The sequence below is a fragment of the Oncorhynchus mykiss genome, chromosome 21, assembly GCF_013265735.2.
Source record: "Oncorhynchus mykiss isolate Arlee chromosome 21, USDA_OmykA_1.1, whole genome shotgun sequence".
NCBI classification, from domain to species: domain Eukaryota; kingdom Metazoa; phylum Chordata; class Actinopteri; order Salmoniformes; family Salmonidae; genus Oncorhynchus; species Oncorhynchus mykiss.
The window spans coordinates 532,501-545,000 of record NC_048585.1 but is presented as its reverse complement, the minus strand read 5'-3'; the positions used below and the strand labels follow the sequence as shown (position 1 = coordinate 545,000).

The 12,500-nt window shown below is 47.9% G+C and overlaps 1 protein-coding gene across 5 annotated transcripts in view; it reads right to left on the bottom strand.

The window, feature by feature from the left end:
- Positions 1–12,500, bottom strand: part of LOC101268929 (adiponectin receptor 2) — an 86,568-nt gene that overhangs the window by 21,322 nt on the left and 52,746 nt on the right. For all 5 annotated transcript variants that reach the window (XR_005038429.1, XR_005038430.1, XM_036956490.1 and 2 more), the window contains 2 exon segments: positions 8,590–8,772; positions 2,278–2,449 (listed from right to left, as the gene is read on the bottom strand). Coding sequence is in view for 3 of the 5 variants with exons in the window: in XM_036956490.1 (XP_036812385.1) it covers positions 2,278–2,449; positions 8,590–8,772 (355 nt within the window). In the remaining 2 variants the exon portion in view is untranslated.

Sequence of the window (12,500 nt, the reverse complement as noted above, 5' to 3'; positions counted from 1 at the left end):
GCCAGCTAAATGGGTCCAACCCTAACCCGGTCTAAATGGGTCCAACCCTAACCCAATCTAAAAAATGGTTCCAACCCTAACCCAGCTAAATGGTTCCAACCCTAACCCAGCTAAATGGTTCCAACCCTAACCCAGCTAAATGGTTCCAACCCTAACCCAGCTAAATGGGTCCAACCCTAACCCAGCTAAATGGGTCCAAACCTAACCCAGCTAAATGGGTCCAACCCTAACCCAGCTAAAAGGGTCCAACCCTAACCCAGCTAAATGGGTCCAACCCTAACCCAGCTAAATGGGTCCAACCCTAACCCAGCTAAATGGGTCCAACCCTAACCCAGCTAAATGGGTCCAACCCTAACCCAGCTAAATGGGTCCAACCCTAACCCAGCTAAATGGTTCCAACCCTAACCCAGCTAAATGGGTCCAATCCTAACCCAGCTAAATGGGTCTATGTGAATACTCAGTTCTCCGTTTACTCAGAGGTCCTGTCCTTATTTAATGCCCAACGCATCTGCTCTGGAGCGGAAGAAAGCCTGTGTGTGTGTGTGTGTGTGTGTGTGTGTGTGTGTGTGTGTGTGTGTGTGTGTGGTTTGCCCTGTGCTCCCATATTATTCAATCATTTCTGCACGTGTGAGCAGAGACCTCATGTTAGTCTGTGTATTGGCTGGTCCTTAGTCTGACTCTGTGTGTGTCTGTGTGTAGCGTCTTAAACCCGTCAGGATGGAAGCAGCAGAGTGCTCGAGCAGAGAGCAGAGAGCGGGGAACGTTAACACCATTACTAGTGATTAGGGCAGGACGTTACGACATGGCAGTTTAACCATGCTACTCTATTAAGAGACAACACATAGTATTAAACACTGTTTTATCCTCTGTGTCTGGCTCAGCTGTGCACCTCTTACACACACCCCCCTCTTCTCCTCTACAGTTTTGGTGGTCCCCGGAACAGAAAAGGTTGGTTCTGTGATCTAATTAGCTGTGGGTTTCTAAGGGTGTAGTGTAATCTAATTAGCTGAGGGCTTCTCAGGGTGTAGTGTGATCTAATTAGCTGTGGGTTTCTCAGGGTGTAGTGTGATCTAATTAGCTGTGGGTTTCTCAGGGTGTAGTGCGATCTAATTAGCTGTGGGTTTCTCAGGGTGTAGTGCGATCTAATTAGCTGTGGGTTTCTCAGGGTGTAGTGCGATCTAATTAGCTGTGGGTTTCTCAGGGTGTAGTGTGATCTAATTAGCTGTGGGTTTCTCAAGGTGTAGTGTGATCTAATTAGCTGTGGGTTTCTCAGGGTGTAGTGTGACCTAATTAGCTGTGGGTTTCTCAGGGTGTAGTGTGACCTAATTAGCTGTGGGTTTCTCAGGGTGTAGTGTGACCTAATTAGCTGTGGGTTTCTCAGGGTGTAGTGTGACCTAATTAGCTGTGGGTTTCTCAGGGTGTAGTGTGACCTAATTAGCTGTGGGTTTCTCAGGGTGTAGTGTGACCTAATTAGCTGTGGGTTTCTCAGGGTGTAGTGTGATCTAATTAGCTGTGGGTTTCTCAGGGTGTAGTGTGATATAATTAGCTGTGGGTTTCTCAGGGTGTAGTGTGATCTATTTAGCTGTTAAGTCACTCAAACCAAAGTAAATGTCACCATCAAATTACATTCATTTACTAGCTTTGTTTGAAAAATATATTTCAATTTAAATGCTAGCTTGGTGTGTTAGTGACTGTGTCCTGACCACTCTCTAACCCAGCAGGTGACTAGCTTGGTGTGTGTCAGTGATTGTGTCCTGACCACTCTCTTACCCAGCAGGTGACTAGCTTGGTGTGTGTCAGTGATTGTGTCCTGACCACTCTCTTACCCAGCAGGTGACTAGCTTGGTGTGTTAGTGACTGTGTCCTGACCACTCTCTAACCCAGCAGGTGACTAGCTTGGTGTGTGTCAGTGATTGTGTCCTGACCACTCTCTAACCCAGCAGGTGACTAGCTTGGTGTGTGTCAGTGACTGTGTCCCCTCCCCTCTCTTACCCAGCAGGTGACTAGCTTGGTGTGTGTCAGTGATTGTGTCCTGACCACTCTCTTACCCAGCAGGTGACTAGCTTGGTGTGTGTCAGTGATTGTGTGTCCCCCCCTCTCTTACCCAGCAGGTGACTAGCTTGGTGTGTGTCAGTGATTGTGTGTCCCCCCTCCCCTCTCTTACCCAGCAGGTGACTAGCTTGGTGTGTGTCAGTGATTGTGTCCCCCCCCCTCTCTTACCCAGCAGGTGACTAGCTTGGTGTGTGTCAGTGATTGTGTCCCCCCCCCCTCTCTTACCCAGCAGGTGAGTCCAGATGTTGCCAGTCTCAGTGTGGATCCTGAAGATGCTCTTGAAGCAGGCCCTGAAGGAGGGCATGGGCGGCCGGTGCCCGTGGCGGAGATACTCGTTATCCTTCAGCCACTCAGGCAGCACGTCATGAGGAATGACTCGCCACCGGCCTTCCCACACCTGGGGAGAAGACACAGGGAGAGGAGAAGACACAGTGAGAGGAGAAGACACAGGGAGGGGAGAAGACACAGGGAGGGGAGAAGACACAGGGAGGGGAGAAGACACAGGGAGAGGAGAAGACACAGGGAGAGGAGAAGACACAGGGAGAGGAGAAGACACAGGGAGAGGAGAAGACACAGGGAGAGGAGAAGACACAGGGAGAGGAGAAGACACAGGGAGAGGAGAAGACACAGGGAGAGGAGAAGACACAGGGAGAGGAGAAGACACAGGGAGAGGAGAAGACACAGGGAGGGGAGAAGACACAGGGAGGGGAGAAGACACAGGGAGAGGAGAAGACACAGGGAGAGGAGAAGACACAGGGAGGGGAGAAGACACAGGGAGAGGAGAAGACACAGGGAGAGGAGAAGACACAGGGAGAGGAGAAGACACAGGGAGAGAAGACACAGGGAGAGAAGACACAGGGAGAGAAGACCCTTCATTAGGTTTTCCTCCGAAGCGGAATTGAACTTGAGTTACGAATGAAATGACACAACTGAGGGGAATATAAAGAGTGTTCTCTTTCGTGTGTTTCTCTCTTATTCCCATTTGATGTTCAGGGTGAAGGGACACCCGGATAATATCTGTGTTAGGGAGGCCTGTGGAACAGTAGTCTATGTAATATCTGTGTTAGACTACTATTCCACAGACCTCTCTATGTAATATCTGTGTTGGGGATGATAGAGGAGAGAAGGAGGAGGGAAATGTGAGGTGTGTGTACAGTGTCAGAGGAGGAGGGAAATGTGAGGTGTGTGTACAGTGTCAGAGGAGGGGAATGTGAGGTGTGTGTACAGTGTCAGAGGAGGAGAGAAATGTGAGGTGTGTGTACAGTGTCAGAGGAGGGAAATGTGAGGTGTGTGTGTACAGTGTCAGAGGAGGAGGGAAATGTGAGGTGTGTGTACAGTGTCAGAGGAGAGCAATGTGAGGTGTGTGTACAGTGTCAGAGGAGGAGGGAAATGTGAGGTGTGTGTACAGTGTCAGAGGAGGGGAATGTGAGGTGTGTGTACAGTGTCAGAGGAGGAGAGAAATGTGAGGTGTGTGTACAGTGTCAGAGGAGGGAAATGTGAGGTGTGTGTGTACAGTGTCAGAGGAGGGAAATGTGAGGTGTGTGTGTACAGTGTCAGAGGAGGGAAATGTGAGGTGTGTGTGTACAGTGTCAGAGGAGGGAAATGTGAGGTGTGTGTACAGTGTCAGAGGAAGAGGGAAATGTGAGGTGTGTGTACAGTGTCAGAGGAAGAGGGAAATGTGAGGTGTGTGTACAGTGTCAGAGGAAGAGGGAAATGTGAGGTGTGTGTACAGTGTCAGAGGAGGGAAATGTGAGGTGTGTGTACAGTGTCAGAGGAGGGAAACGTGAGGTGTGTGTACAGTGTCAGAGGAGGGAAACGTGAGGTGTGTGTACAGTGTCAGAGGAGGGAAATGTGAGGTGTGTGTGTACAGTGTCAGAGGAGGGAAATGTGAGGTGTGTGTGTACAGTGTCAGAGGAGGGAAATGTGAGGTGTGTGTGTACAGTGTCAGAGGAGGGAAATGTGAGGTGTGTGTACAGTGTCAGAGGAAGAGGGAAATGTGAGGTGTGTGTACAGTGTCAGAGGAAGAGGGAAATGTGAGGTGTGTGTACAGTGTCAGAGGAAGAGGGAAATGTGAGGTGTGTGTACAGTGTCAGAGGAAGAGGGAAATGTGAGGTGTGTGTACAGTGTCAGAGGAAGAGGGAAATGTGAGGTGTGTGTACAGTGTCAGAGGAGGGAAATGTGAGGTGTGTGTACAGTGTCAGAGGAGGGAAACGTGAGGTGTGTGTACAGTGTCAGAGGAGGGAAACGTGAGGTGTGTGTACAGTGTCAGAGGAGGGGGGAAATGTGAGGTGTGTGTACAGTGTCAGAGGAGGGAAATGTGAGGTGTGTGTACAGTTTTCCACCTAAAGGTCTGGTGACCACTCATGTGATACCAACGTCTCTCCAGGCAAACCTGGTCAACCTGGCACCCTATTCCCTATATAGTGCACTACTTTAGACCAGAGCCCTATTCCCTATATAGTGCACTACTTTAGACCAGAGACCTATTCCCTATATAGTGCACTACTTTAGTCCAGAGCCCTATATAGTGCACTACTTTAGACCAGAGCCCTATATAGTGCACTACTTTAGACCAGAGCCCTATTCCCTATATAGTGCACTACTTTAGACCAGAGCCCTATTCCGTACATAGTGCACTACTTTAGACCAGAGCCTTATTCCCTATATAGTGCACTACTTTAGACCAGAGCCTTATTCCCTATATAGTGCACTACTTTAGACCAGAGCCCTATTCCGTACATAGTGCACTACTTTAGACCAGAGCCTTATTCCCTATATAGTGCACTACTTTAGACCAGAGCCCTATTCCCTATATACAGTGCCTTGCGAAAGTATTCGGCCCCCTTGAACTTTGCGACCTTTTGCCACATTTCAGGCTTCAAACATAAAGATATAAAACTGTATTTTTTTGTGAAGAATCAACAACAAGTGGGACACAATCATGAAGTGGAACGACATTTATTGGATATTTCAAACTTTTTTAACAAATCAAAAACTGAAAAATTGGGCGTGCAAAATTATTCAGCCCCCTTAAGTTAATACTTTGTAGCGCCACCTTTTGCTGCGATTACAGCTGTAAGGCGCTTGGGGTATGTCTCTATCAGTTTTGCACATCGAGAGTGACATTTTTTCCCATTCCTCCTTGCAAAACAGCTCGAGCTCAGTGAGGTTGGATGGAGAGCATTTGTGAACAGCAGTTTTCAGTTCTTTCCACAGATTCTCGATTGGATTCAGGTCTGGACTTGGCCATTCTAACACCTGGATATGTTTATTTTTGAACCATTCCATTGTAGATTTTGCTTTATGTTTTGGATCATTGTCTTGTTGGAAGACAAATCTCCGTCCCAGTCTCAGGTCTTTTGCAGACTCCATCAGGTTTTCTTCCAGAATGGTCCTGTAGTTGGCTCCATCCATCTTCCCATCAATTTTAACCATCTTCCCTGTCCCTGCTGAAGAAAAGCAGGCCCAAACCATGATGCTGCCACCACCATGTTTGACAGTGGGGATGGTGTGTTCAGCTGTGTTGCTTTTACGCCAAACATTACGTTTTGCATTGTTGCCAAAAAGTTCAATTTTGGTTTCATCTGACCAGAGCACCTTCTTCCACATGTTTGGTGTGTCTCCCAGGTGGCTTGTGGCAAACTTTAAACGAGACTTTTTATGGATATCTTTAAGAAATGGCTTTCTTCTTGCCACTCTTCCATAAAGGCCAGATTTGTGCAATATACGACTGATTGTTGTCCTATGGACAGAGTCTCCCACCTCAGCTGTAGATCTCTGCAGTTCATCCAGAGTGATCATGGGCCTCTTGGCTGCATCTCTGATCAGTCTTCTCCTTGTATGAGCTGAAAGTTTAGAGGGACGGCCAGGTCTTGGTAGATTTGCAGTGGTCTGATACTCCTTCCATTTCAATATTATCTTGCACAGTGCTCCTTGGGATGTTTAAAGCTTGGGAAATCTTTTTGTATCCAAATCCGGCTTTAAACTTCTTCACAACAGTATCTCGGACCTGCCTGGTGTGTTCCTTGTTCTTCATGATGCTCTCTGCGCTTTTAACGGACCTCTGAGACCTTCACAGTGCAGGTGCATTTATACGGAGACTTGATTACACACAGGTGGATTGTATTTATCATCATTAGTCATTTAGGTCAACATTGGATCATTCAGAGATCCTCACTGAACTTCTGGAGAGAGTTTGCTGCACTGAAAGTAAAGGGGCTGAATAATTTTGCACGCCCAATTTTTCAGTTTTTGATTTGTTAAAAAAGTTTGAAATATCCAATAAATGTCGTTCCACTTCATGATTGTGTCCCACTTGTTGTTGATTCGTCACAAAAAAATACAGTTTTATATCTTTATGTTTGAAGCCTGAAATGTGGCAAAAGGTCGCAAAGTTCAAGGGGGCCGAATACTTTCGCAAGGCACTGTAGTGCACTACTTTAGACCAGAGCCCTATTCCCTATATAGTGCACTACTTTAGACCAGAGCCTTATTCCCTATATAGTGCACTACTTTAGACCAGGGCCCTATTCCTTATATAGTGCACTACTTTAGACCAGAGCCCTATTCCCTATATAGTGCACTACTTTAGACCAGGGCCCTATTCCCTATATAGTGCACTACTTTAGACCAGAGCCCTATTCCCTATATAGTGCACTACTTTAGACCAGAGCCCTATTCCCTATATAGTGCACTACTTTAGACCAGAGCCTATAGGGGTGGGCACAGGAGAGAGCGAGAAACAGTTGTTGTTGACTAAATCTGAGTCATCAAGTGATTTATTTCTGTAATTGAAAGCCTGCTGTTTGCCATTTCAGCACAAGTTAGATGTCTGTCTCCATCAACTGAGGGATTGTGAGCAGCGTAGGTCCATTTCATAGCTAATGGAAGACCCTGTCAGACCTCAGTGGGTATGGATCTGGGTATGTCGGCCCCTGTTCTAGAGGTTAGGCATCACAGAGTACATATTGCAGGGCCGTGTTCAGTCGGGCACACACACAGCAAAACATTTAGCAACATATCTAGATACATTTGTTCTATTGGATAAGTGAATGTATAGAACCTCCCTGTTTCAAAACGTTTTCTCCCTACTGAACATGACAATCATGCCACATGACCCACTGGGGTGACAGAGAGAGATGAACAAACCTCAGTGTGATAATGACAGGCTGAATCAACTGGTCTAAATGTCCCCCTCATCAAAAGTGGTGCACTTTACAGAGAAAAGGCTGTACAGAGTCAATGTGAGGGGGAACCGGTGCAGAGTCAATGTGAAGGGGAACCGGTGCAGAGTCAATGTGAAGGGGAACCGGTGCAGAGTCAATGTGAGGGGGAACCGGTGCAGAGTCAATGTGAAGGGGAACCGGTGCAGAGTCAATGTGAAGGGGAACCGGTGCAGAGTCAATGTGAGGGGGAACCGGTGCAGAGTCAATGTGAAGGGGAACCGGTGCAGAGTCAATGTGAGGGGGAACCGGTGCAGAGTCAATGTGAGGGGGAACCGGTGCAGAGTCAATGTGAGGGGGAACCGGTGCAGAGTCAATGTGAGGGGGAACCGGTGCAGAGTCAATGTGAGGGGGAACCGGTGCAGAGTCAATGTGAGGGGGAACCGGTGCAGAGTCAATGTGAAGGGGAACCGGTGCAGAGTCAATGTGAAGGGGAACCGGTGCAGAGTCAATGTGAGGGGGAACCGGTGCAGAGTCAATGTGAGGGGGAACCGGTGCAGAGTCAATGTGAGGGGGAACCGGTGCAGAGTCAATGTGAGGGGGAACCGGTGCAGAGTCAATGTGAGGGGGAACCGGTGCAGAGTCAATGTGAAGGGGAACCGGTGCAGAGTCAATGTGAAGGGGAACCGGTGCAGAGTCAATGTGAGGGGGAACCGGTGCAGAGTCAATGTGAGGGGGAACCGGTGCAGAGTCAATGTGAGGGGGAACCGGTGCAGAGTCAATGTGAAGGGGAACCGGTGCAGAGTCAATGTGAAGGGGAACCGGTGCAGAGTCAATGTGAAGGGGAACCGGTGCAGAGTCAATGTGAAGGGGAACCGGTGCAGAGTCAATGTGAAGGGGAACCGGTGCAGAGTCAATGTGCAGGGGGAGCCGGTGCAGAGTCAATGTGAGGGGGAACCGGTGCAGAGTCAATGTGAAGGGGAACCGGTGCAGAGTCCATGTGAGGGGGAACCGGTACAGAGTCAATGTGAAGGGGAACCGGTGCAGAGTCCATGTGAGGGGGAACCGGTACAGAGTCCATGTGAGGGGGAACCGGTACAGAGTCCATGTGAGGGGGAACCGGTACAGAGTCCATGTGAGGGGGAACCGGTACAGAGTCCATGTGAGGGGGAACCGGTACAGAGTCCATGTGAGGGGGAACCGGTACAGAGTCAATGTGAGGGGGAACCGGTACAGAGTCAATGTGAGGGGGTACTGGTTAGTCTACATACTCTTGGTCATGTAGTGTATGTCCAAGGTGAGACTTAAGGGGACCAGTGTGTGTGTGTGTGTGTGTGTGTGTGTGTGTGTGTGTGTGTGTGAGAGAGAGACTGACCTTGTGAACAAACTCCTCCATCTTCTCCATGGCGTGGTGGGCTTGTAGTAGAGGCGTCATGCCCATGAAGCCCTCGTCTGAAGTCTTCAAGTCCTCCTCCCCTGCAGAGGTAGAGTCCATCCCTCCATCTCTCTCCTCCTCCTCTCCATCAGTCACTTTCTGCAACTCCAGCGCATTGGGTCTCTGAGAACACAAGAACACCCAGTTAGAACAGAACCTCAGTCGGCACAACAGACCCCCCAGTCGGAACAGACAGACCCCCTCAGTCGGCACAACAGACCCCCCCAGTCGATGTTCCACAGAGGAGGTTACCCAGAACACACACACCAGGACTCAGGTCAGGGCCCATTGCCCTACATCACAAACTGAATATCAGTTTCACACACACACACACCCACACACACACACACACGGCTAATTAATAAACCATTGATTGATGTGACCTGGCTCATTCTATCTGCTTTGAGTTGTCCAACCCCAGACATGCTTTGTGTGGTTTTAAGCCACGCTCCCATCCCAACCATGTCCCAATAGCACCTTATGGGCCCTGCAGTAAACAGGGAATAGGGTACTATTTGGGAAGGAGCCCAGTGTGGCTCACTCCCTAATTAACAACCGTGTGTGTGCGTGTGTGTGCGTGTGTGTGAGACACTCCCTACTACACAGGCAGAAAGCAATTACAATAATCAGTGAGGTGGGGGGGGGGGGTTAATATGCCAGAGACAGAATGGAAAAGTCATTCATCACCACACACATCAGCCCCTTGAATTTACTCACACACCATGCAGGCCTGCTACACACACACACACACACACACACACACGTAGGTGGCCTGTATAATGCCAGTCTTCCCTACCACCATCAGGCTTGACCTGTTATCTAGCCAGGCCTTCTTCCCTGCCAACATCAGGCTTGACATGCTATCTAGCCAGGCCTTCTTCCCTGCCAACATCAGGCTTGACCTGTTATCTAGCCAGGCCTTCTTCCCTGCCAACATCAGGCTTGACCTGTTATCTAGCCAGGCCTTCTTCCCTGCCAACATCAGGCTTGACCTGTTATCTAGCCAGGCCTTCTTCCCTGCCAACACCAGGCTTGACCTGTTATCTAGCCAGGCCTTCTTCCCTGCCAACATCAGGCTTGACCTGTTATCTAGCCAGGCCTTCTTCCCTGCCAACATCAGGCTTGACCTGTTATCTAGCCAGGCCTTCTTCCCTGCGGCCACCAGGCTTGAATTAATAACAATGCCAGGAGCTGGCACGCTGTGACACACACAGTGACTGTAGGGGAAGGTCTGTTCTGAATAGTAAGTAGGTTACAGCAGAACTGGGACAACATGAAACCCTGTCCTGTAATGATGGGGAACAAGAGAGTCCCCACACATACTGTATATTCATATTCAATAGGGGTCTATCCCATGGTACAGCTCAACATATCACCTATCTCATGGTACAGCTCAACATATCATCTATCCCATGCTACAGCTCAACATATCATCTATCCCATGCTACAGCTCAACATATCATCTATCCCATGCTACAGCTCAACATATCATCTATCCCATGGTACAGCTCAACATATCATCTATCCCATGGTACAGCTCAACATATCATCTATCCCATGGTACAGCTCAACATATCACCTATCCCATGGTACAGCTCAACATATCATCTATCCCATGGTACAGCTCAACATATCATCTATCCCATGGTACAGCTCAACATATCATCTATCCCATGGTACAGCTCAACATATCATCTATCCCATGGTACAGCTCAACATATCATCTATCCCATGGTACAGCTCAACATATCATCTATCCCATGGTACAGCTCAACATATCATCTATCCCACGGTACAGCTCAACATATCATCTATCCCACGGTACAGCTCAACATATCATCTATCCCACGGTACAGCTCAACATATCACCTATCCCATGGTACAGCTCAACATACCATCTATCCCATGGTACAGCTCAACATATCACCTATCCCACGGTACAGCTCAACATATCACCTATCCCACGGTACAGCTCAACATATCACCTATCCCATGGTACAGCTCAACATATCACCTATCCCATGGTACAGCTCAACATATCACCTATCCCATGGTACAGCTCAACATATCATCTATCCCATGGTACAGCTCAACATATCACCTATCCCATGGTACAGCTCAACATATCACCTATCCCATGGTACAGCTCAACATATCATCTATCCCATGGTACAGCTCAACATATCATCTATCCCATGGTACAGCTCAACATATCATCTATCCCATGGTACAGCTCAACATATCATCTATCCCATGGTACAGCTCAACATATCATCTATCCCATGGTACAGCTCAACATATCACCTATCCCATGGTACAGCTCAACATATCTATCCCATGGTACAGCTCAACATATCACCTATCCCATGGTACAGCTCAACATATCATCTATCCCATGGTACAGCTCAACATATCATATATCCCATGGTACAGCTCAACATATCACCTATCCCATGGTACAGCTCAACATATCATCTATCCCATGGTACAGCTCAACATATCACCTATCCCATGGTAAAGCTCAACATATCACCTATCCCATGGTACAGCTCAACATACCATCTATCCCATGGTACAGCTCAACATATCATCTATCCCATGGTACAGCTCAACATATCACCTATCCCATGGTACAGCTCAACATATCACCTATCTCATGGTACAGCTCAACATATCACCTATCCCATGGTACAGCTCAACATACCATCTATCCCATGGTACAGCTCAACATATCACCTATCCCATGGTACAGCTCAACATACCATCTATCCCATGGTACAGCTCAACATATCTATCCCACGGTACAGCTCAACACTCAAAGCATGGACAACATATCACCTATCCCATGGTACAGCTCAACATATCACCTATCCCATGGTACAGCTCAACATATCATCTATCCCATGGTACAGCTCAACATATCACCTATCCCATGGTACAGCTCAACATATCACCTATCCCATGGTACAGCTCAACATACCATCTATCCCATGGTACAGCTCAACATATCATCTATCCCATGGTACAGCTCAACATATCACCTATCCCATGGTACAGCTCAACATATCACCTATCTCATGGTACAGCTCAACATATCACCTATCCCATGGTACAGCTCAACATACCATCTATCCCATGGTACAGCTCAACATATCACCTATCCCATGGTACAGCTCAACATACCATCTATCCCATGGTACAGCTCAACATATCTATCCCACGGTACAGCTCAACACTCAAAGCATGGACAACATATCACCTATCCCATGGTATAGCTCAACATATCATCTATCCCACGATACAGCTCAACACATCATCTATCCCATGGTACAGCTCAACATATCACCTATCCCATGGTACAGCTCAACACTCAAAGCATGGACAACATATCATCTATCCCATGGTACAGCTCAACATATCATCTATCCCATGGTAGAGCTCAACATATCATCTATCCCATGGTACAGCTCAACACTCAAAGCATGGACAACATATCACCTATCCCATGGTACAGCTCAACATATCATCTATCCCATGGTACAGCTCAACATACCATCTATCCCATGGTACAGCTCAACATATCATCTATCCCACGGTACAGCTCAACACTCAAAGCAGGGACAACATATCATTTAAAAAGAAACAAGGGAAAGGGAGACTCACTAGTTGACCCAGAGAGAGAGACAATTTCAGGTGACAAAAAAGTTTGGCCAAGTGATAAAACCAGAGGGAGAGACAGCGAGACAGCGAGACAGCGAGACAGCGAGACAGAGAGACAGAGAGACAGAGAGACAGAGAGAGAAGGAGAGAGAGACAGAGACAGAGAGAGAAGGAGAGAGAGACAGAGAGAG